The 26,128-nt window shown below is 52.3% G+C and overlaps 1 protein-coding gene across 1 annotated transcript in view; it reads left to right on the top strand.

Moving 5' to 3' along the window:
* Positions 1-14,133, top strand: part of LOC133345960 (protein Wnt-10a-like) — a 45,815-nt gene extending 31,682 nt beyond the window's left edge. The window contains exon 4 of the mRNA XM_061557118.1: positions 12,148-14,133. Coding sequence (XP_061413102.1) covers positions 12,148-12,675 — 528 coding nt within the window. The 3' untranslated portion in view covers positions 12,676-14,133. The remainder of the gene's footprint in view (positions 1-12,147) is intronic.
* Positions 14,134-26,128: the final 11,995 nt, after the last annotated feature.

Below are 26,128 nucleotides of genomic sequence, written 5' to 3' on the forward strand. Positions count from 1 at the left end.
CTGTGGTAATGCTAGAGCTGGGTGCTGTAGGGGTGGTGTGTGTGTGTCTGTGGTAATGCTAGAGCTGGGTGCTGTAGGGGTGGTGTGTGTGGGTCTGTGGTAATGCTAGAGCTGGGTGCTGTAGGGGTGGTGTGTATGGGTCTGTGGTAATGCTAGAGCTGGGTGCTGTAGGGGTGGTGTGTGTGGGTCTGTGGTAATGCTAGAGTTGGGTGCTGTAGGGGTGGTGTTTGTGTGTCTGTGGTAATGCTAGAGCTGGGTGCTGTAGGGGTAACGTGTGTGTGTGTCTGTGGTAATGCTAGAGCTGGATGCTGTAGGGGTGGTGTGTGTGTGTCTGTGATAATGCTAGAGCTGGGTGCTGTAGGGGTAACGTGTGTGTGTGTCTGTGGTAATGCTAGAGCTGGTTGCTGTAGGGATAACGTGTGTGTGTGTCTGTGATAATGCTAGAGCTGGGTGCTGTAGGGGTAACGTGTGTGTGTGTCTGTGGTAATGCTAGAGCTGGGTGCTGTAGGGGTGGTGTGTGTGGGTCTGTGGTAATGCTAGAGCTGGGTGCTGTAGGGGTGGTGTGTGTGGGTCTGTGGTAATGCTAGAGCTGGGTGCTGTAGGGGTGGTGTGTGTGGGTCTGTGGTAATGCTAGAGCTGGGTGCTGTAGGGGTGGCGTGTGTGGGTCTGTGGTAATGCTAGAGCTGGGTGCCCTAGGGGTGGTGTGTGGGTCTGTGGTAATGCTAGAGCTGGGTGCTTTAAGGGTGGTGTGTGTGGGTCTGTGGTAATGTTAGAGTTGGGTGCTGTAGGGGTGGTGTGTGTGTGGGTCTGTGGTAATGCTAGAGCTGGGTGCTGTAATGGTGGTGTATGTGTGGGTCTGTGGTAATGCTAGAGCTGGGTGCTGTAAGGGTGGTGTATGTGTGGTTCTGTGGTAATGCTAGAGCTGGGTGCTGTAGGGGTGGTGTATGTGTGGGTCTGTGGTAATGCTAGAGCTGGGTGCTGTATGGGTAACTTGTATGGGTCTGTGGTAATGCTAGAGCTGTGCGCTATAGGGGTGGTGTGTGTGTGTGTCTGTGCTAATACTAGAGTTGGGTGCTATAGGGGTGCCGGGGAGAGGTTGTGGGAGTCACGCGCCGCGCTTTGCCCACCGCGGGTCCCCCTCGCCATGGGGGTGGAGCCGCGCACAAAGGGGACTGACTTTCACCCCGAGCGATGAGCAGCGATGCGCCGTGAGCTGCGGTTTGGCTGCAGGTGCCGCGTCGCCCAGGCGTGCCGTGACACAAGCTGCGCCCAGTTCGTCTCGCTTGACACGGGCACTTGGAGAGTGCAGCCAGCAAGACGCTGAGCCAGTTTATTCTTTTTTGGGGGGGGGGGGGGGGGGTCAGGATCCGACGGTTCGATTCGCACTGAGGCCAGGGGGGTAACGATGCAACACATTGATTAGATCTGGGAGAGCAATTCATTCAAACGATTGATTACCGATTATCCTTTCGATTAAGCGACTCGTCGGGTAACACGAAAGGGCTTTCGCGTGCCGCTGGCTGGGAGTTGATGGGTGGACCTTGGTGATGTTATTGGTATAATCAGCAGCGTCACGATGCACGTGGCTTGTAGGGGTTTTCCAGCCTTCGGGAGGCGGGATGTGGGGAGACCCCCGAATATTTAAAGGGGCCCGAGTAATCGATAGTCAGCTAGAATGATTGCTCGATGAATCAACTCAATCGACTGTACCGCTCTGAAGTCGCCCCTATGTAAGAAGAAAATCATCAATTTTGTACGAGCCAATATTCCTTTGCAATATGAATGCACAGCTATGGTTTTGTATGGGTAAATGAGGAAGACCTTAACAAGTAATCAGACAGAGGGGTCTGTGCCACGTGGTAACACAAAATGAAACCAACTGTCTTACTCCATCAGCCTGCTGGTGGAGTGTTTCGACCTCTCTGGGCCTCGTCAGCAGGGTGTGCTCCGTCAAAATAAGCGCCGCTCTGCTTGGTGTTCAGGTGTTCTGTGAATCTTCTTGGTTCTTTCGGTAAAGTCACGTAGAAGGGAAATAATCAAATAATAAAAATAAAACATAATAAAATACTATTCTCACGAAGTTTCGGCCACAACGCAAGCAGCCGTCCGTGTTCTGTGAATGTTGCTAGTACTGTACTGTAATTCACAATACAGTACAGTATGTATATAGACAGTCTACCCTGTGAGTGAAAGTATTTGTGCTAATGGTGTCATGATATGGAGCATCGCGCGCCATTGATGTGGTGTACGTCACCTCGTGACTGGTATTGTATATTGGGTTACAAGTGTCAATCAAAGAGCCAAGTGAAAGTTGAGTGGGTAGCGGTGGCCTGCAGCTTAATACTACTTCATAACACACCTGTCTTGCGACATCAACGGTCACATATTCCAGCTCTCACCCCATGCGTTTGCGGATTGCACTTCGTTTCGTTCTGCGTGACGTTTCGCCCCACGTGCTGCATTGAGCATCTTCAGAATCTATGTTTAAAGTGCATGTAGACTGCACGGTGTATAGTTACTGTGTGCATGGCGCATTTCAGTTTCTGAATGGGAATGCATACGCGTGGATTATTCCACACGCTTTGCGCCACGTACTGGAATCAGCGCGTGCTATGAAGGAAGAACATTGCCCGAAACGTCTGTTATATTTTTTTTATTTTAAGGCCACGGTGTTATTGATAAATGTTTTTTTTGTATTATTTGCGATTTGGAGTGCTAGGAAAATGACACGTAGCTATCAAGGCAGCATATATTTGCAAACAGGATTTGCAAATTGGTCCTTACTTACTCTGGTTTTTGTGTCTCTAAGTTTTGGGGAAACCGTTTGGTCCGTCTGGCCGGGTTACAATCGGGCGAGTCCCCAGTAGCAACAGAATTTCATACGACAGGCAAGTTCGTATTGGACCGTCTTGACGAGATTTATGCTATTATTTAATTTATTATTTTATCTTTATACGTGACTTTACCGAAAGAACCAAAGAATAAGAGATTTCTAGTGACTGTCTCCCTGCGACAAGACGGCCCGAGCTGGTGCATGAACGAGTTCACTATTAATCTTAGACACCGTTAAATAAATAAAAATACAAATTAATGATCTGAATATTCACATTTTTGTACAAGATATCATTACGTTCGTGTGTTTTGTCAGTAACGTGTGATAATGCACATACAGCTGAGCGCTCGCTTTACAAATGTCCCACGTCTGTCTATGTAGAGTCGTACAGCCTATAAGGATATGCATGTTGATTTGTACAATCCCAGTTCACAAAGTGATGCATTTGAACGTGAGATAGTAATATGCTAAATAAACAGTCTCATCTAATTCGAATCTACTCACTATCTATCTAAAGCTCCAGTCAACAGGCTTCACTCATTAGGGGTCATACATTTCTCTACTGCTGCGCTCATGCTCTGGAGTTCCCATCCAAGCCCAGGCTTCTGTGCTGTGGACTCCATGCCTCCTGTTCAAGCCTAGGCTCGATGCTTTCCCCTTGTTTCCTTTGACACTGACTGCCTCTCGGTGTAAAATATACATGCTCGCTGTTTAAGCACTGCATCTTGAGACATGGTCGTATTCAGGCGCCGTGTAAATCCGCAGTGTATTGTACACATATGTCCGAGTGAGTTTTTGGCATGGGCAGGGAGTGGCTCATATCTGTTGAGCAAGGCTAGAACCAGATTAAGCTATCGGGCGATAAGGACTGAGATTATATACAAAGAATAAATAAACACGGGTCTCTCTCACCACGTAAAAAAATAAATAAAATTACCCAACATTTCAGTTCATTGGCGAATGAGCTTTTTCAACCACCGGTTTTTTTTTTCCTCAGCGGAATTTGTTCAAGCAGACCGCACTGTTGATGATACTCATAAAGTCGAAACCGAACGACCGAATTAATATACATATTAATGATTATACTCATCGCCAAATACTCAACATGTTCGTCAAGTTACACTGTGTGGCCTTAAAAGTCAAAAGTATGAAATAGGTGGCATTTCGGGCATTGGCGCTTCTTCATAGCAGATTAAAACATTGAGGCCATTACCAGGTGAGATGTCCTTAAGACAGACATTCTCAGGTCTGTAGTATGATGATTAGAGACGATGATTCATCCACCTGCGATGGTTACCGTTGAACACACACAAAAAACGATTTAGCCTGGAGTTCCCGATTGGAGCGATACACAAATGTGGTGCAATCGGATCGGATTTGATTACTGTGTGACCTGTAGCGATATTTGCCCGCTCTCTCTCTGCTTTGGAATCGCACTCCACGAGAGAGAAGTTAATCGGTCTATTGAGGATTGGCTCGGATACACTGTTTAGTGTTTAGCACGGGACCGAAAGTAACGTAGAACGTCAGGGCTGACTCTACCCAATGAGCCCGTTCTATTCTTTCTTATTACAGCAAATGTGTTCGGGAGCTTAAATGCCGATGTCAAGGTCTGCTAGCCACGACGAGAGGGCCGTTCTAAGACCTCGTCTGATCGGTCCCATGAGTGAAAGCATTCAAAACTCTGGACTTTTTTTTGGGTGGGGAGGTGGTGGCGAGGATGGGGGGCAAAGCGAAATGGTTGTGGTTTCGGATTGTTCTGGTTATTCGCATGGACTCGACTGCATTTGTGCCAAATGTCAGCCATCTAAGCCCATCTGGACCATCATTAGAAATGCATATATATATATCAGTCACCCAGACACGCACGATTGTCTGTATTAGATAATACGCGACAGGCTTGGCTTTGGGCTACAGTACGGCGTGCATTGTCTGGACAGCGAGGGGAGAGAGGGAGGAGGCCGTGTGCTCGGTGGCAGATGACGGGGAGCTCTGCATGGTGATATGAGCTACCCGTCGGAGGCCGTCGGACTGCGACGGGGGCTGCGTGCAGAACGAGAGAGAGAGCGAGCGAGAGAGTGAGCGAGAGAGTGAGCGAGAGGTGGGGGTTTTACATAAAGCTAAGTTTAAAAATGTAAAAAAATTACGAAATGATGAACGAAGCAAAGTGCCGAATACACCGAGCATCTTCTTGTTTCCACTGATCGTTCGAAAAAAAGAGAGAGTGAGAGAGGAGTCGTTCGCTCTTCTCGCATGCGCCCCTGGATCGTCGTCGTCGTTGTCGTCGAGCCGAGCGCGTGCGGTGTTTTTGCAGCCTCCCCCATTCTCGCCGCACGCCGTTTGCCGTGAAACCTATCGGGGGTCTCTTATCTTTGTTCTCACGTCACTTATCTCCGCGCCGTACAGGATACGGGCACGCATGCTTTGCATTCGGAATAAGAGACTGTGGTGTGTTTTCCTAACGATTTTTTTGAAAACTCCCTTCTGTAAACACATAATCTATAACCCAAACACATTCGCACGGAGCTGCGGACGGAAAAAAAAGTGTACCTGCGTTAAGAATGTGCGCGTGTGTACGTGTCGTGCGTGGAGCGGTAGCGTGGCGGTTACTGCGCTGCGAACCCCAGTCACTTGAGTTCGATTCCAGCTCACGGACAACACCTACTACGTACGGTGCAAATGAAGTTTTACACATACACACGTGCAACACCTGTGATGATTATCTGCTCCGGCCCTGGGCCTCCCCTAGGCCGACTCAACCTCAAATGAGTAGCTGGTGCGGTGGGTAAACATCGCCATTGGGGAGACAAAGGCGGCCGGACGTGATGCTGGCCACCCACCCCCCACTCGTGTGCCGTGTCGGCGCTAATAGGTGCTCGCTAACAGCATTTGCTCCAAGAGTCTGTTAAAAGCTCGATATGGGGATCTTTGTCTTTTGTTAATCTGTGCGTGTGTACGTGCAGTCTGCAAACACTTTGCTCGGGGCATCATTAAGATTGCATGGGAACGCCTCTGGCAATGTCCCTCCTCCACATCGGGGACGTGTATTTGCGGCACGTGGATGGCGTGGTGACTCACACCTATCTTGGGAGGTCGCTCTCCCCAGCACACAGCCCATGTAGCCCATGTAGCCCATGTAGCCCACACAGCCCATGTAGCCCACACAGCCCATGTAGCCCATGTAGCCCATACAGCCCATACAGCCCATGTAGCCCATACAGACCATGTAGCCCATACAGACCATGTAGCCCACACAGCCCATGTAGCCCACACAGCCCATACAGCCCACACAGCCCATGTAGCCCACACAGCCCATGTAGCCCATGTAGCCCATACAGCCCATGTAGCCCATGTAGCCCATACAGCCCATGTAGCCCATGTAGCCCATACAGACCATGTAGCCCATACAGCCCATGTAGCCCATGTAGCCCACACAGCCCATGTAGCCCACACAGCCCATGTAGCCCATGTAGCCCATACAGACCATGTAGCCCATACAGACCATGTAGCCCACACAGCCCATGTAGCCCACACAGCCCATACAGCCCACACAGCCCATGTAGCCCACACAGCCCATGTAGCCCATGTAGCCCATACAGCCCATGTAGCCCATGTAGCCCATACAGCCCATGTAGCCCATGTAGCCCATACAGACCATGTAGCCCATACAGCCCATGTAGCCCATGTAGCCCACACAGCCCATGTAGCCCACACAGCCCATGTAGCCCATGTAGCCCATACAGCCCATACAGACCATGTAGCCCATACAGACCATGTAGCCCACACAGCCCATGTAGCCCACACAGCCCATACAGCCCACACAGCCCATGTAGCCCACACAGCCCATGTAGCCCATGTAGCCCATACAGCCCATGTAGCCCATGTAGCCCATACAGCCCATGTAGCCCATGTAGCCCATACAGACCATGTAGCCCATACAGCCCATGTAGCCCATGTAGCCCACACAGCCCATGTAGCCCACACAGCCCATGTAGCCCATGTAGCCCATACAGCCCATACAGCCCACACAGCCCATGTAGCCCACACAGCCCATGTAGCCCATGTAGCCCATACAGCCCATGTAGCCCATGTAGCCCATACAGCCCATGTAGCCCATGTAGCCCATACAGACCATGTAGCCCATACAGACCATGTAGCCCACACAGCCCATGTAGCCCATGTAGCCCACACAGCCCATGTAGCCCACACAGCCCATGTAGCCCATGTAGCCCACACAGCCCATACAGCCCACACAGCCCATGTAGCCCATGTAGCCCACACAGCCCATACAGCCCACACAGCCCATACAGCCCATACAGCCCATGTAGCCCATGTAGCCCATACAGCCCATGTAGCCCATACAGCCCATGTAGCCCATGTAGCCCATAAAGACCATGTAGCCCACACAGCCCATGTAGCCCATGTAGCCCACACAGCCCATGTAGCCCACACAGCCCATGTAGCCCATGTAGCCCATACAGACCATGTAGCCCATACAGACCATGTAGCCCACACAGCCCATGTAGCCCATGTAGCCCATGTAGCCCACACAGCCCATGTAGCCCATGTAGCCCACACAGCCCATGTAGCCCACACAGCCCATGTAGCCCACACAGCCCATGTAGCCCACACAGCCCACACAGCCCATGTAGCCCACACAGCCCATGTAGCCCATACAGCCCATGTAGCCCACACAGCCCATGTAGCCCACACAGCCCACACAGCCCATGTAGCCCACACAGCCCACACAGCCCACACAGCCCATGTAGCCCACACAGACCATGTAGCCCATACAGCCCATGTAGCCCACACAGCCCACACAGCCCATGTAGCCCACACAGCCCATGTAGCCCACACAGCCCACACAGCCCATACAGCCCATGTAGCCCACACAGCCCATGTAGCCCATGTAGCCCACACAGCCCACACAGCCCATGTAGCCCACACAGCCCATGTAGCCCATACAGCCCATGTAGCCCACACAGCCCATGTAGCCCACACAGCCCACACAGCCCATGTAGCCCACACAGCCCATGTAGCCCATACAGCCCATGTAGCCCACACAGCCCATGTAGCCCACACAGCCCATGTAGCCCATGTAGCCCATACAGCCCATGTAGCCCACACAGCCCATGTAGCCCATACAGCCCATGTAGCCCATGTAGCCCATACAGCCCATGTAGCCCATGTAGCCCATACAGACCATGTAGCCCATACAGACCATGTAGCCCACACAGCCCATGTAGCCCATGTAGCCCACACAGCCCATGTAGCCCACACAGCCCATGTAGCCCATGTAGCCCACACAGCCCATACAGCCCACACAGCCCATGTAGCCCATGTAGCCCACACAGCCCATACAGCCCATGTAGCCCATGTAGCCCATGTAGCCATGTAGCCCACACAGCCCATACAGCCCACACAGCCCATGTAGCCCATGTAGACCATGTAGCCCACACAGCCCATACAGCCCACACAGCCCATGTAGCCCATGTAGCCCACACAGCCCATGTAGCCCATGTAGACCATGTAGCCCATACAGCCCATGTAGCCCACACAGCCCATGTAGCCCATGTAGACCATGTAGCCCACACAGCCCATGTAGCCCATACAGCCCATGTAGCCCACACAGCCCATACAGCCCACACAGCCCATGTAGCCCATGTAGCCCATGTAGCCCACACAGCCCATGTAGCCCATGTAGCCCATACAGCCCATACAGCCCATGTAGCCCATGTAGCCCATGTAGCCCACACAGCCCATGTAGCCCACACAGCCCATGTAGCCCATGTAGCCCATGTAGCCCACACAGCCCATGTAGCCCATGTAGCCCATGTAGCCCACACAGCCCATGTAGCCCACACAGCCCACACAGCCCATGTAGCCCATACAGCCCATGTAGCCCACACAGCCCACACAGCCCATGTAGCCCATGTAGCCCACACAGCCCATGTAGCCCATGTAGCCCACACAGCCCATGTAGCCCACACAGCTCATGTAGCCCACACAGCCCATACAGCCCATGTAGCCCACACAGCCCATGTAGCCCACACAGCCCATGTAGCCCATGTAGCCCATACAGCCCACACAGCCCATGTAGCCCACACAGCCCACACAGCCCATACAGCCCATGTAGCCCACACAGCCCATGTAGCCCACACAGCCCTACTACTAATCTTACAACGACCCTTAACTGGGCGCGGTTGAGCCCCGGGGGCGACGAGTTGTGAGTTGCAGATGCAGCAGCGATGCCTCTCGCCACAAAAATGCACAAAAGCGTCCCCGTTTGCTTTGCAAGGGTTCCCAGAGGAGCGCGCCCGTGTGTGTGTGTGCCCGTGTGTGTGTCCGTGTGTGTGTGCCCGTGTGTGTGTGTGTGCTTGCCCGTGTGTGTGTGCCCGTGTGTGCGTGCCCGTGTGTGTGTGTGCGTGTGTGTGTGTGAGCGTGCGTGAGTGTGTGTGCCCGCGTGTGTGTGCCCGTGTGTGCGTGCCCGTGTGTGTGTGTGCGTGTGTGTGTGTGAGCGTGCGTGAGTGTGTGTGTCCGCGTGTGTGTGCCCGTGTGTGCGTGCCCGTGTGTGCGTGCCTGTGTGTGTGTGCGTGTGTGCCCGTGTGTGTGCGTGTGTGCGTGTGTGCCCGTGTGTGCGTGTGTGCCCGTGTGTGTGTGCGTGCCCGTGTGTATGTGTGCGTGTGTGCGTGCCCGTGCGTGTGTGTGTGCCCACTTGAAACGGCAGAAGAAAAAGAAGTTCGGGAGATAAAATGATAATATAACACCGAATATGTGGAATGAATACGGAATCCTGACATGGTTAATTTAATAATGCGATTTTTTTTTACATGTGTGCCAGTCTTAATGTGATTTTTTTGCCAGAATATTCTTTAAATCTTACAGAATGGAAAAACACTCACAATAAATATTGCCTCGACATTACATTCCAGTAAGACCCAATTTACGTCTCCTCATTTGACGTCGTTTCGCAAAAACGTCGTCGCTTTATTAACACCGCGACCTGATTTGCGTCGTCCCAACCCGCACTCAACGTCGCTGACAGCATCGTCCATCCTTTCTCGTATCCGTCGCCTCGGCCTTCGCCTCCACCTACCCTGCAATTATCTTTGATCCACGTCGTTCCGACATTCGTATCAGTGAATGACGTCCGTTAAGGCGGATGACTTGTGGTGCTCCGAGTACAGGAGGAGGAGGATCGTGAGAAGAGCATGAACACGGCATTCGGCTCCTCTTGCCAGTGCAGATTGACAACAGAGGGATTACTAATAGGGGTTTTTCCTCTTTTTTCTGGCAACAAAACTGACACATTTTGCAAGGAATCATGCTTACATTAACCACAATACTTGCAGTCAAATGCAAACAAAAAACAATACTCTGATAATTTATGCATTGTCTTTGAAACTGATTGGTCCACACCAGAGACAGCTTTCTTTAGAGCCTAGTCTCATATGGTGTTTGACCAGATGACGCCAAAAGGCGAGTATTGTGGTTAATGTAAGCATGATTCCTTGCAAAAGGTGTCAATTTTGTTTCCAGAAAAAAGGGGGAAACCCCCTATTAGTATATTTTGGTACTGGCAAAGGAGGTCCCATGATGAAACAGAGGGATTCTCTACTCGTGTTGGTCGTGGTAGGGGGTGTTTGACCGTACTTCACCACGCTGGTCACTGTGGATTGGTGAAAACAGCAGAGGCCAGGACTGTTTCGGACATTGCCCGATGCCAATGTTCGCCGTAGCTGGGAATCGAACTCGGGATGTTGTTTTCCTGCACCGCCGGTTAGCACGGCTTGGCTACATGTCATCGACAAAAGTTCAACATACAAACGTTTCACACACAAACAATCCGCACGTTAATAATAACATGCGTACGTATCTATTCACGCACATAAGTTGTGTCTAATCGGCTTAACATAGAATAGATACAGTCTATAAAACGGTGATCCGATCATGTTTAAATATGGATGCTACATGCTTATGTTTAAATTATGTTATGAGCTTGGGGACACACTGGAGCCAAAATGGGTTTCAGATGCCGGGGTATGGCGCTGGCCCAGCTGTGTGGACACCTCGTAGGGGAAATGCTTCAATGTAATCCACTTTGAATAAACGTTATAATCGTACTACTTTAGCCAGGGCAGCCTCAACGAGGCTCTAGAAACGTCTTCAACGAGAATCCTGCTTTGGGATGTTTGGCAAGTAACTTTGAGGGGCATTTATTTTTGTTTCGTGGGAGGAACCCCTGGGGCGCCCGGAGAAAGCCCAGCACGCATATGGGGGGGATAAGAACGAATGTGTGGCTCAGACGCGTTCACGGGCTCACTCGTTTTACTGCCTTCCCCGAGCCACTTGGTAACCCCAGTGGGTTTGGGAGTTTCACAGATCTCTGCGCCATCCTCCGACCGTTACCTTCAAAGTGCCGGAATGCTGGCAGGCGGCGCCGTGGCCACCAGGGTTAATTTATCGAGGGCCTCGCTTGTTCGTATTAAAAAAAAAACGTATCGGGCCCTGGGGCGACGGTGAGAATGAAAGGCTTCAGAGCTTTAATCATAACGACGCGTGGCGCACACCACCGCTCTCACTACACCGGCCTATAAATCTGGGGTCTTTGTAATCCGCGAACATAATCATTCACAGCCCTTTGTCATTACAACTGCTGGATAAAGGCCTCCTTGCATCTCGTGTAGATCGTGGAGCTTGTTTAGAACACTGTTTGACGAACACGCTGTCGCAGTGCGGATTGATGCCTGGGGGAGGGGGGGTCCCAGGATTGGTTCAGACATCACTCGCCACTGATGTTAGCCGTGGTAGGGAATCAAATTCTGGTTGCTGTGTATTTGCACTCAATCCAAAGTCGTGTCATTTTTTTCTGCCGCGATGCTCCTGCTATGAGCAACCACGTTGAATCTCCTCTACTGTTTAAAACAAATAATTATCTCCACATCTGTTGTTTAACGGCAGTTGGATCCATTGATTGGAAAATGTGCAGATGCGTTGAACCGTGCCTCCTTGTGCCCTCATTTTAAAATGTCTCACTGAAACGCTCCACTCCATGTTTAATCGATTAATACTTCACGTTTGTTTCACAATTCCTCTTTTATATCGCATGCTGCGGTTTTTTTCACGTTTTATGGTCTGTGCTGCTTTCACGACCCAGCTCTCCCTTGTAAACGAGACTGTTTAAGTGTGACTTGAATTTTTTGAGATGCCCTTTTTCCGACCGCGACGTAAAGTCCATCATTGCCCAGAAGCGAGCCACACCACACAACCGCCACTTCCTCCTCCTCCCTCTTCTCCCCGCCGCTCTCCCGCAGGTCGTCCTGGAGCACAAGAGGCGCAAGTGCAAGTGCCACGGCACCTCCGGGAGCTGCCAGCTCAAGACGTGCTGGCAAGTGAGCCCCGACTTCCGCACGGTGGGCGACACGCTGCGCGACCGCTTTCACCTCGCCGCGTTCCTGGCGCCGCACAACCGGCACGGCGGCCCGGCGCTGGCTCTGGTGTCCGGCGGAGGCCACCACCACCAGCACCACCACCAGGGCTCCTCCTCGGCCCAGGTCACCGGCCGCCGCTACCGGCCTCCCGACGACGGGGAGCTGCTGTACTTTGAGCGCTCGCCCACGTTCTGCGAACGCGGCGCGGGCAGCGAGTGGCCCGGCACCCAGGGCAGGGTGTGCAACCGGACGAGCTCGGGCGCGGACGGCTGCGAGAGCATGTGCTGCGGGCGCGGCCACAACCAGATCAGCGAGAGCCGCATGGAGCGCTGCAACTGCAAGTTCCACTGGTGCTGCTACGTGGTGTGCGAGGAGTGCCACAGCAGCGCGTGGGTCAACGTGTGCAAGTGACGCGGCGGCGGCGGCGGCGGTGGCCGCGATGCCCCTGACCGACCGTGAGGACGGACTCCGCTTGTCAGTCGCTGTTGTTGTTGTTGTCGTTGTCCCCGTCGTGGGGAAGCGCCGATGAAGCCAGAGAGGGCTTCGTGAAAGACTGGCACCTAAAGACTCGTGGTGTGTGTGTGTGTGTGTAGTGGTGATGTGCGCGTGCGCGTTCGTATGTACGTATGTGCATACGTGTATAGCATTTAACCTGTGGTCAGACGATCACACGTTGAAACCCCAGCCATCGTTTCCCCAGAATCAATCATCCGAATAGCAGTTAAATATCAGTCAACAATGGTTCTCATATATAGAGACTAAGCCCCGCCATAGCAATGTGTCATTTCCACCGCATACTCAAGGCTGCCGATGGTGATGGCAAGAGAGAGGACACACAAAGATAAAGATTCCCTGTATAGCCTTTAACAGACTGTTGGGCAAGAGCTGGTAGGCGAGCACCTTTCATGGCCGGCACGGCACGCGAGGGGGTCCGTGGCCAGCGCCACGCCTGGCCACCTTTGTCTCCCCAGTGCCGATGTTTACACACCGCAGCAGGTACTCACGCGAGGCTGCGTCGACCTAGAGAAGACCCAGGACCGTTTCAATTAATCTTCACTGTTATTGGCCACGGGCTGTGTTTGTGGTGCAGCGCCCTGACCGCTGCACTGCCACTCCCCACCAGAGAGAGGACGACACACACACACCGCTACGCAATGATCAGCTGAATGTGCCGTGTTGACGATGAGAAACTTTCACAGCCCGCGCGGTCCCCTTTGCACCGCCGCACGCAGTGCAAGAATATACGCACGCCGTGAATGTGCCGGTGATGAATCTCGCCATCCGTTGTATTTTTTTTTCTGCTGTTCTCAATTTTACAATTGCGTCTCCCCAACCCCTCCACACGTCCTCGCGGTTGAGCTTCAGAGAAGAGAACGCGGCCGGCACTCGAAAACGTCTCAGACGAGTCCCCGTGGAGCAATCTATCGTGGCTTTTGTTGTTGTTTTTTAAAAAAAAGACTCATCATTAACGAAAGCAAAAACAAAGTGAAATAGGTGGGGGAGCGGGGCGCATTTCCCACGCCAACAAAGGCCCCCACGATCCATATCTCGCATGTGAACGCGCTGGCCCTGCGTGAGATAAGGCCCTGTGCGAACGACCACCCAACCCGCCTGGAGGAGAGGGATGTTCGAAGAAGGAGGATGACGCATCGGGGCATGCGGGACTCGGATGCGCCTGTCTGCGCTCGATCACCCAGGCACGCACGGAACCCTGCGCGCGGTTTTTACATGGGAACCACCACCACTCTGTCAAAGTGAGCGAGCGCGTGCCGCACGCGTGTGCTTTTCTTTTTTTTCGTCTTCTTCTTTCTTTCTATAACGGTGATATGAACACGATGTACATAGAGAATAAAGTTACTGTATCGTGTTGATAGGGGCAGGCGCGCTGAATTATTTCACGGCACGTGGCCACGCGCGCCCGGGCTGCGACGGCCGCGCTGTTGGCTCCGTGGTGAGCGACGGGAGCCTCGTGAGCTGCGGCGAGGCGAACGTTCGCGAAACCCTCCGCTGCTGAGAACTCCCCGTGACTCCAGCGCCCATCCGCTTGTCGCTGGACGTTAACCTCACACTGACCCCCCCCCCCCCCACCACCCTCCTCCACACTTGCATCGACACAAATGATCATAATCAGCAATGACAAATCCACTGCTGGATTAATTCCTCCCCAAGTCACCCCCCCCACCCCCACTTATCAACACATTCCTGCGGAGGGAGCTGGTAGGAACGTTGGGTTGCTCGGTCAATGGCCAGGGTCAACGGCGGCGTGGTGTATTCTGCAAATATGCCCGACTGTGAGGGCGGGCACAAGCCGGCGTGAGTAGGTTAAACGTTGAGTTTTATAAGGGCACCACGGGGTGACCAGCCCCTCCCCACCCAGCCCCACCTCTCCCAGCCCCTCCCCACCCTCCCCACCTAGCCCCTCCCCACCCTCCCCACCCAGCCCCTCCCCTCCCCACCCAGCCCCACCCTCCCCACCCAGCCCCTCCCCACTCTCCCCTTCCCACCCAACCCCTCCCTCTCCACCCAGCCCCTCCCTGCAGGACGGATGGACGGACACAATAATTCCCTGTGGGCTGGTGTAACCAGAGGTTCCTACCAGTATGATCCAGTGATGTAACAATCCACATGGCACCTGCACGCGAGTTGATTTCAGCACTCCGTCTCCATGCTGGAGGTGCTGCTGGGGTGCCTTCTCCTCCTGTGGCTGCCACGATGTCGTTCGTGTCAGCCAGAGGAGCCCTTCAAGCAGGGGCGGTTTCTTCATTAGGGCGATTGGGCGACGCACCACCAATGTCATTCAACCACAGAGTCATGCTAGCCGTCACTGTGCCTCTGGATATAGTCCAATCAGCATCATGTCACGTTCTGTGGAGTACCGCCTCTTTTTGGGCGATTTCACTCCGGCTGAGAATCGCCCCGAGTGGCCCCATAGACTTACATTCAAAGATGTTTTTTTTAGAACGGGGGGCGCTGCAATGCATTCTCTATGGCTTCCGGGAGGGCTCGCCCTAACGTGCTTACGTCATCATACGTAAGCACGTTTCATCCAACAATATAATTGGTCGCCACCTAGTGGAATCTTTAATAAAAGAAACTTGAGTGGATTGTATTAATAGTGAGTATAGAAACAAACAAGATGTATTGTAAGAGTCACTTTATTTTTCATTAATATTAAAGAAGTGAAGTTGCCTTTACATGCTTAAGCTGTTAATTTATCCATTGCATGGGTGGACCTTATCCTTATCAATTATCCAGACATTTGCCCCCCCTGAGAGATTTTGCAGGAGCCGCCACTGCCTTCGAGCGATGTGTTCGGCACAAGTCGACTTTGCTTTTCTCAACAGTCGATGTGTGATCCGTAGCCCGAGTACGTTCTCAAAGCCACGTGCTCCTCTGTCTGCCCATACATTTATTTGCACACGTTTCAGCTTGTCTTCCGCTATTCTGATCCACACGTCATAGAGGGTAATGTGCGCTGATTGGTTCGCACGGACACTAATATTAGTGTGAGTGCATTTTTATTTAGAGTACTTGATCTCAATTAACTTGATCGTTAAGGACATTTATAAATAGATGTTGATGGAATGCAATTGATTGGAGCTCATTTTTTTCTATCGATGCCTCGGGCTTTGTGGGTCACTCCGAAGTGTGTGTGTGTGTGTGAACCCTCTTGCTTGTTTGGCAGTCTCCTGCCCCGAGTAGTGGACTGTCCACCCCTCATGGTGGCAGGAACCAGAGCCGGTCCACCAGACCTCCTGGATACCCCAGAGATCCAGGCGGTACTGGTCCAGCTCCCTACAGAGGAGTGGCAGCCTCTCCTCCGCAGTGAGCGTTCGAACATTTCACTTGGCCACATGTAGCGTTTTTTTGTTGTTTCTAGAGGAGCCCCAATGGTAAGGATTCAGTCTCCATGGGGTTTGGCCAGAAGACGTCATAGACGCCTGTCCCCCCGGGGCCTCCGGCACAAGCTTCTTTATTACATCTTATGGTCGTGGTTTATTGGTAATTAATTGAAGGTGGAGGAGTTACCAGCCCCTCGCACCCGTCCAAAGCCCCAATTTGGTCGCTGAGGGGAAAGGCCAATCGGAATTGGGACTCCCCCCACAGCACTGCCCACGACACCATTGCCCGTCCAGCACCACGAGGAGGTAGGGGGTTGTTTTGCTCTCTTGCTCTGTCTCAATGGCACGCGATCACAAATCGCTCTTTAATTCCATTAAAAAAAAGGTAACCTGCAGCACCACACCTATTACCATCATTAGGGGAAAGAACGGTGATCCAATCTCCGACCCCCAGGAACAGGTTTGCAGATTTGCTGAGCATTTCTGTGAGGTCCTGGGGGAGGGGAAATCCCTCACTCAAGAAAACAACGTGGGACAAAGTGGGGATGACCCTGCCGAGGCTGCGGTGCCTCAAATATTGGAGGAAGAAGTCACCCCCTGTGAGTGGCTGGCTGAGGTGCCATCTATTGAGGAAGTACGAAAGGCGATCCAGAGTCTGAGACCAGGAAAGGCACCGGGTAGAGATGATCTCCCAAGCGAAATGCTGAGGGAGGGTGGCGTTTGTGCACAGACTGCCCTACATGACATCATAACAACAGTCTGGACCACTGGACAGGTTCCGCAGGATTGGAAGGATGCCCTGGTAGGCCCCCTTCTTTAAGAAGGGGGGACCACACACACTGTAGCAACTACAGGGGCATTTCACTCCTCAGTGTGTCGGGGAAGGTCCTGGCAAGGATTATTCAACATCGCCTTGCTAGGCACGCTGAGAAGAGGCTTGCAGAGCCCCAATGCGGTATCAGGAAAGGGCGGTCCTGCACAGATGCCATATTTTCTAGACGTCTACTACAGCACAGATGTAGGGAATTCCAACAAGACCTACATCTCTACTTCATTGACCTGGTCAAGGCCTATGATACCATCAGTAGGCCTCGGTTGTTCTTCGTGCTTTCGGAGTCCCTGAGCCTAGGCTCATGATCATTAAGGACCTTCATGATGGTGAGCGGTCCCGGGTAAAACTACGTGGCCGGGAGTCAGAGCCATTCCTTGTACACCTTGGGGTGCGATAGGGATGTTCTCTGGCTCCCACATTAAATAACATCTATTTTGACCACGTAGTTCATGAAGCCTTCAATAGCTGTACCGGAGGAATTTCCATCTGGTACAGATATAATGAGAGGCAGATCGATGCCCGGGTGCAGTCAAGGGATGGCTCCCTATTGCTCAACCATGTTATGTATGTCGATGATCTGGTAATTGCTGCTCACTCAGAGGAGGAGTTGGAGGCGCTGCTGCCGAACCTGGAGCTTGCCACCAAGAGGTGATCCATCCTGAGTTTAACCAGGCTGGATTGTGTGAGGAGTTCACAAATCCTTGAAAGATCTGGACAAAGTCCCATCGGTGAACTCCTCCGGCAGGCAAGGCTGCGTTGGCTGGGCCATGTAGCTCGCATGCCCAGCCACCGCATGCCTAAACAGCTTTTGTTCGGCCGGATGGAGGGGGCTAAACTGGCGCGGCACGGGCTAGAGAAGAGATGGAGTGATGTGGTACAGGAGGACGTGGAGCTGAGTGGACCTGCCGATGACTGGTACCAGCTGGTGTCAAGATCGGCCTCTGTGGAGGAGGCTCGTTAAGGACGCTACTGGGCAGTTGGAGGCAGTCGCCCTCCAACAACAACGGAGGGCGGAGGAGCGACGCTCACAATAACGAGTGGAGCGCCGGGTAGCAAAAGCACAGCAAGTTGGCACAGAAGGGGGCACAGGTGGTGCATCAGCCAGTCGTCTCAGTCGACCTGTGGCATCTGGGTCTGCCCCGTGACCTCCTGCCAGCGGGCGTTCGCTACTTCACGTGGCCTCAACCTGCACATAGCCTGGCACAAGCGTCGTGGTGACGTCACCGCCACTTAGTGGCGAATGGCGGTTGTTGTTGTTGTTGAACCCTCTTGTAGAGAAACGAGGTGTTGCCTCGAGGTAAACGGCAGTACATCAAGTAGGATCCTTAATTTGCTGTCAGTGTTATTACCTCGCACTTTTTTGCGGGTTCTATCTAGACATCTCCATGCTTGCGAAATCTGGCCAGTAATTGGATACATTTTCCAAACAAGGCTCTATTGTTGCGTTGAAAAGACTCACTGGCTCATTCCTGGATATGTCAATATGACGACTAAAAATACACACACACCTTGAATAAGTGGTGACCGAGTTTTGATATTTTAGTTTGTTGGTCATCATTGCCATCACCCTGCCCTTCAACCTCTCTCAGCCTGCTTTGTCACATGTCAGTAAAATAACATACACACGTTAACAGTAAAATAGCACACACACAAGTTAACAGAGGATGTGGTGGCACGCGTGGTTACCGTCAGCGGCCCTGGGGGCCACCATTCACCAACCCGCACCGTCCGGCAGGAGAAGTTCGATCACGCAACTCTCCGTGACCCAAACGCGTGGGGATGCCTCGATCCAAGCAGCGAAATTCACAACGGTCGTTGTTGCGCCGAAAAGACGTCGCGTTACACACATCTGCACGTGAGATTGCACCGCGCGGTGCTTTGATGAGAGCGTGACCCTCGCCGGCTTCCGGAATCGCATTCAAGAGTTTGCAAAGTTCAAGTCTCAGCCAGGCGTCGACTCGGCCGAACAACGAGTGGCAAGTGACCGATGATATTTCAAATGAACAGACCGAACCTCGCCATGGGCGTGTGGAATTTCCATCGCCCTGCTGCTGCTGTTGCTGCTGCTGCAGCTGCTGCTGCTGCAGCTGAAGCGAGGAGCCAGGCCGAGTGGCCTCTCCTTGACTCTCCACAGCTGTCTTCTTGGTTCTTTCGGTAAAGTCACGTATAAGGGAAATAATAAAATATTATAAATAAACATAATAAAATAATTCTCACGACGTTTCGGCCACAACGCAAGCAGCCGTCCTCAGGTGAAGAATGAAACACCGACAAGCTTGTAGCCTAGCTTAAATATACGTTATAAGCTTGATGGTGTTTCATTCTTCACCTGAGGACGGCTGCTTGCGTTGTGGCCGAAACGTCGTGAGAATAATTTTATTATGTTTTATTTTTATTACTTCCATTCTACGTGACTTTACCGAAAGAACCAAGAAGATGAATCCCTGCAGTCACGAAAGCTGTAAATCGAAAAATCTCCACAGCTGCTCCACGCGGTTCGCGTCACCCCCCCCCCCCCAGCGCAGCTGGAGGCGCAAAGGTTGCTCGCGGAGTGCCACGGGCCCTCTCGAGTTGACGTCGCTGGGTTTATCGAGGTTCCCAGGTTTCCTGCTGCACTCGATTGTCTTCGCGTGACCCCGAGCGAGAGAGAGAGAGATGGTGGGGGGGGGGGGGTTTACAAAGAGAAATGTATCTGCCGCCGTGTGGGAGTTACTCGCAATAGAAATCGCCGAATGGTTATGTACACACGCACACACGCACGCTTCCCCTTATGTAGGCGAGTATTTAAAACAATGACGAAAATAGATGTTTCCCTTGAAGCGCACAATGCTGCGTGGGCCTTAGAGTAAATGCTCACACTGCTTTTGGCACAGTTGGCATGCGCTGCCATGTGTAAAGCACCAACAACAACATCATCATCATCATCGCCGTCGTCGTAAGCTGTGATCTACCCACTGCTGCTGGATGAAATCATCCCCGTGTCGTCGTCATCCCTGATTGTCCTGCCGCAAGCCATCTCACGCCTGCGTATGAGCCGACGCTTTCAATTGAATACTGTCAGGCGGTAGGCAACGGCCAGTGATAGCCAGCGGCCAGGTGTAGGCAAGAGCTCTAGGGATAGTCATCGTGCCACAGCCAGTGGTCGTCGTGAAGGCCTCCCCAAGTTGCCACCGTATCTTGAGGGTGTCGCGAAGCACCAATCCGCTTGGCTCTCGCGCACGAGCGAGATTCATTTGACACGCGCACGAAGAGTCCGCGCATCATGAAACTGAACCAAAAACAACGGGCGAACTTGGGAGGCTCCCCCCGGCGCCAGCAAAGTTTCGACTCGAGCCGACATCGGCGAGGACTCTTCTCTCCCTTGCCACTCTCGCTCGCTCGTGAGGGCCGCGTGCGGCAGCGGCGGCATGCGCTTGTGGAACGTAACGGCGACGTTGAGAAGCTCTGGGGCGGGGGGGGGAGGCGTCCATCGGAACGTGAAGTCGCGCACAGCACGGTCCGTGCCACGAGAGACCGGCCGCTACTCACGGTTGGCAACACCTGGCTATTTTCTACACATTCTTAGGTTTTTTCGGTAAAGTCACGTAGGTAAAAAATTAAAATTAATAAAATTAAATTTAAAATATTTATCTTATTTTTATTTTACTTTAATTAATTTAAAATTTTAAAATAAAAATATTTATTTTATTTTTATTTTACTTTTATTAATTTTAATTTTTTTACCTACGTGACTTTACCGAAAAAAACCTAAGAATATGAATCCTTGCAGTCACGAAAGCTTCAAATCTATTATCTACACCTTGCCGTTGCCTACACCTGGCTATTATCTACAGCTGGCCGTTGCCTTCCTCTGGCCGTTGCCTAGCCCACAACCTCTTGCATGCACCTGGTGGTTGCCTATCGCACCTGGCTATTTCCTATCGCCTCCCTATGTGGCTGTAGCCTAACCCCGCTTCAGCTGTGCGCATGGCCGTCCTGGCCGGCGCGCGTCTGCATGTGATTATTATCATTGCCGTGCCGTGCGCCCCGAGTGTAATTAACGAAGAGGCGAGCGGCTTACATCGCATCTGGAAGCGCGCACGTTAATGTGCCCAGACCCCCCTCCCCGCGCTGGAATAGCAGCGGCTTTGATTTAAACTCAAGGTGGTGGGGGGAGGGGACTTGCGGTTTTGGTATTGAACCACGTTGAGAAAGTTTAAGATCTGGCTTTTCAGATCTTGTTCTATATATATTAAAAAAAAAGTGTTCGTTCACCGCAGTCGACCTTTGCAGGAGTGGTATTGAAATGATTAAAAATTCGCCCAGAAGTTGTGTGTCACCAGCGGCAACATGTGGCGGTGTTCTCCCCGTGCGAGGCGCTCTGCACGCGCGCGATAAAGGAATGAGGCCCTGGGAGCTCGAAGGCCGCGTGGAGGAGATGGAGTTACGCAGCGGGGCGGGCTTCGTGCGCGGTGTAAGAGGTGCCAAGGGACACGTGTCCCCCCCCCCCATGCCTGCCCTGAAACGTCCCACTCGGACATCTCGACGCTGGTCCAGCTGCGCTGCAGACGGCGTTGTGCTGCTTCTGTAGAGCAGGCATGCATGTCACGCATGTCACGATGGCAGTCATGAATCGTGGACATGACAAAGCAAGGAGCCAAGGTGGCGTTCGATCGGTGGCCGTGATTGCCCGCTTTCACAATTGGCTCAGAAACGCGAACAAATCAACACGGAACACAACTGAGAAGTGCACAAAAGAGCGTGGTAAGAGAAAGAAAGGGAATTACACTGACCGACTGAACAGAGGATGAGGGGATTAGATAACATACTCAGGTTATTGACACCATTAGTGTGTGTTTTTGTGTACGCAAGTGGGTTTGGGGCAGGACACGCAGCCAGGGTGGGATCATGAACGATGGCCGAGGATGAAACGGAGGGGCGATCCAAGGAATCGAGGCACGTCCACAGAGGCGATGGAGCTACGATATCAGCTCGTGCGCTCGTTCTATGTGGATTATTACATCGCAGAATCGTGAGAGAGAGTCGAAGGATTTTAAAAGCGCAACACACGCAAAAAGGGGATGACCAACATCCGCACAGACACGATCGCGAACACACGAAATGTAGCGCCCTCTGCTGGACAATTTACATGCCGGATGATTTCGTGAGTTTCACGCATCTGCGTGATCCACCGACCCCTGCCTCCCAAGCGACGGTTAACAGGCGTGCATCACCCACACCCGGCTCATTCGTGAAAATCTAGATCCGTCGTGAGTGACTTGACGTGCGAATTGCGTAGTGATGTTGTGGAAGCGTTAGACAGCTGACATTATTGTATATATACTACGCACAGTCGAGTCTAACGCAACTATTGTAAATAGGAAGAAAAAAAACTCCGAATGAAGAGTTTCAAAAATGATTGCTAAGATCGTTTGCTCGGTTGTCGATAGGTTCCCCCTGCCTCCTCCGGGGGGGCACGGTGACCCCAAAGTGACGCTTCGACTCACACGGCTGTTGCTCAAATCGAACGGTCGCCATCGGTGAACCGAGTAGTTTGCCTCGAGCAGAGTCCGACGCTGAAGTCGATATAAAGCGGACAGATCCCACTGCAGGTGACTATTAGAATGATCTCGTGTTCATGGGGCGTGGGGGGGGGGGGGCACCAGTGGCGCAGTGGTTAGCACACTGCCCTCTGAAGCCGACCACATGAGTTCGACGCGCGACCAAGGATGGCACCAACGGTGAGTGGTATCGGACTCTGCCCTGCCGTCGAGTGCCGTGAGTATGTATGTTGAACTTCTTTCGCGCCGTACGTAGCCAACTGTGTTTCCCCCCCCCCCCCCCCCGTGGCGGCGGGGGGCGGAGGAAACAAACTAAAGCGAGCAACTACGAAGGCCGGCAAGGCACATCAGGGTAGGTGGGTGGGTGGCCAGCACCACGCCCGGCCGCCTTTGTCTCCCGAGTGGCGATGTTTGCACACCGCACCGCCCCTTCACCAACCCGCACTGACGTTTGTGTTGGAGAATGGTGAAACAAAAAACCCCGTCATGATCCATACGGAGCGGAGAGGCCTTCACCCAGCGGATGATTCATAAGGGGATACTCATTATTCGTATTCCGGTAATTTAAATTATATTAAATTATTGGTTCTTTCGGTAACGTCACGTAGATAGAAAAATAAAATAAAATAATAAATTAAAAATATTTTTTTTATTTTCTATCTCCGTGACTTTACCGAAAGAAGCAAGAATATGAATTCCTGCAGTCACGAAAGTTTTAAGTCAAAATTTATATAATATTACAACCACCCTATTCTCCCAGTGTTATAAGACACTCCAGAAAGTAAGAGGCACTCAAAATGTCCTTGCCGGTGTCAATAAAGAGACACAAATATGGTCTCACACACACAGCTACCGGATTTTAAGACGCACCCGCAACGATTGCTTGACAACATAAGGCAGGAGAGGGGGGGGGGGCAGTAGGGGGGGGGGGGTGTGCGTCTTATAATCCGGAGGATGCGGTGTAACTGGTGAAAGCGCTCGCGTGTTGGTTGCCGCGTTCCAGACGTCTCGTGAGACGTCTCGATTGTCATGCTGACAGCCAAAATGTGACTTGAGCGATGGGTCACCCACTCCGCTCCTTCGCAATAAGCCCCTCAATCTCTCAATCTCAGCGCGCTAATGAGTGAGCAGCACCCAGCGGTGTGACATTCTTACTTCCTTACGGGGGGGGGGGGGGGGTTGGGGGCGAACCCGCAGCGCCGCGAGCTGGGAGATGATTGCGATGCGGTGGGTCGTGGCACTGCGACTCTGCCGAACACCACCACCCGGCTCCCGTGTTCCTCCCTCGCAGGGAGGGTGGGAGGGGGGAGGGAGGAGGGAGGGGATGGAGGGAGGGGAGGGGGGAGGAGGGAGGGAGGGGAGGGGGGAGGAGGGAGGAGGGAGGGGAGGAGGGGAGGAGGGAGGGAGGCTAGGAGGGAGGGTGGGAGGGGAGGAGGAGGGTAGGAGGGGAGGAGGGGAGGAAGGAGGGAGGAAGGGAGGGGAGGAGGGAGGGAAAAATGGAGTGAGGGGCGGAAGGAAGGAGGGTGGGGAGGAGGGAGGAGGGAGGGAGAGAGGGGAGGAGGGAGGGTGGGGAGGGAGGGGAGGGGGAGGGGAGTTCCAGGTCGCCGCTGACAGTGGTGGCGAGTGGTGGCAGTTGAAGCCGCGTGCCCCCCCCCCTTCCCTTCCCCCAACCGCGCTGACCAGCGTGGTGAAGTATGGTCACATTACCGCCATGACCGACATTTGGGTCGCTCAACGTCTGTCACCCCCGCCGCAACCCAGCGTCGCCGATTGCATTGATTATAGCGGCCTCTAGTGGCGGCAGGGCGAACGTGATCCTCCACTGCAAGAATAGATTGTGAACTCCGATGGAATAAATATCACATCGCAACTTGCGGTGTGATGCATCGTCTGTTGTCAACTTGATTCGAGTAATCGTCTCACCCCGATCAGAATGTTTCAGAACGTTCAACGATCTCCGTCCTCAAACGAGTTCTAATATTATTATTATTATAATACGGGCCGGTACTCACATTCGCGTTCATTGGTGGGAATTCCATGTTCCTATGGCGGGGGTGCGTCCACCCAGAGGACAAGCACTGTTGACCTGCCACAAAGTGGTGTTACTCATTTTACACAACCCCGAAGGATGATGTGCCGAGTTGACCATTGTCCCCGAGACTTCAAATACATTCATCTGCAATACCCGACCGCTCAACGTAAGATGCATTCAACTTGCTCCGAATTGTGTCCAGAAAGTTACCATTGAGTCCTGTGACGACCAATAACACTGGTCAACACACTTTTTCTGTAATGTAATTTTGGGGTACTGATTCCAAATCTGGCATCAGTTTTTGTCTATCACATCAGGTTTTTGAGATATCAAATATTGCATTTTCAATAAAAACTGCAGAACAAAAATATTAAATAAATGTGGATATCTACATAAAATGATATTATAAACACACTATCCTAAAAATACAGCACCATATTTTAACACTAGAGCAGTCACTGACTCGCAAAAATTTGCAATCATAAGTGACAGAGAAAATTTCGGGTAAAATCAATGAAAATGGGGTATGCCGATAGCATAAAATGAGATGTGATTGAGCAAATCTGAGATCAGATTTGGAATCAGCACCCTGAAATTAGTCTAAAACAGCTGCAAAAGTCCAGGCCAGAAAAAAATGTTTTTTGTTGTTGTTGACCAGTGTAATACACACCGCCCATGGTAAGCGTGATACCACGGGTACGTGCAGCGTTACAGGCCCGAGTGATGCGTCGATTAAAATCACTGAACGCGCCCCAAGGGACGGTTCATAAATGACGTCACGCGATTTTGGACGATTTTTGACCCCCCCCCCCCCCTTCGTCACACGGCGTCACAAAAAGTCAGACACCCCCCTCAAATATGACGTCACAAAGCTCTGCCCCCCTTCCCCCCCCAAAATAAAACATTTTTCAAATCGCTTTAAACTATTGTCATTGTAGTGCGTATTTAATGTGGCGCTGCACTCTGATGTTGTAGGAGAAAACATTTATTAAAAACTCTATTTAATTAAGTAGAACGTGTTGTCTATATTTATTTAAAGTTGCGCATTTTTATGTGACGTCACATTTCTCACCCCCCCCCCCCCTCAAATGTCTGACCCCCCCCCCCCCCCCTAGGTGCGTGACGTCATTTATGGACGGCCCCCACGTGCGTCTCGGGCGGGACGTGGCTACTCGTGCCGCGACTGTCCACAAGGTGGCAATGCAGCCACGCTACAGGCACCACCACCAAAGATAAAGATCCCCCGTGTAGCCTGCACAGACTGTTTGGGGCAAGTGCTGTCAGCGAGCACCTATGAAGGGCTGGACGGCACACGACGGAGTGGGTGGCAAGCCCGACGCCCGACCGTCTTTGTCTCCCCAGTGGCGATGTTTACACATCGCACCAGGTTACTAATTTGAGGCTGAGTCGACCTAGCGGATGCCCAGAACCGATTTAGATCATCGTCACTGGTGTTGGCCGCGAGCAAGAATAGAAGTCGAGGCGCCGAGATCGTAGCACAACGCGCTAATCGTTGCACCACCGCTCCCATACCATCACCGCCACCGCCATCATCATCATCATCGCACGACCCACCATAACTATCATCATCACTTATCATCATTTTCACCATCATGAC

Source organism: Lethenteron reissneri, chromosome 23, assembly GCF_015708825.2.
Source record: "Lethenteron reissneri isolate LAM-NWPU_2019-01 chromosome 23, ASM1570882v1, whole genome shotgun sequence".
NCBI classification, from domain to species: domain Eukaryota; kingdom Metazoa; phylum Chordata; class Hyperoartia; order Petromyzontiformes; family Petromyzontidae; genus Lethenteron; species Lethenteron reissneri.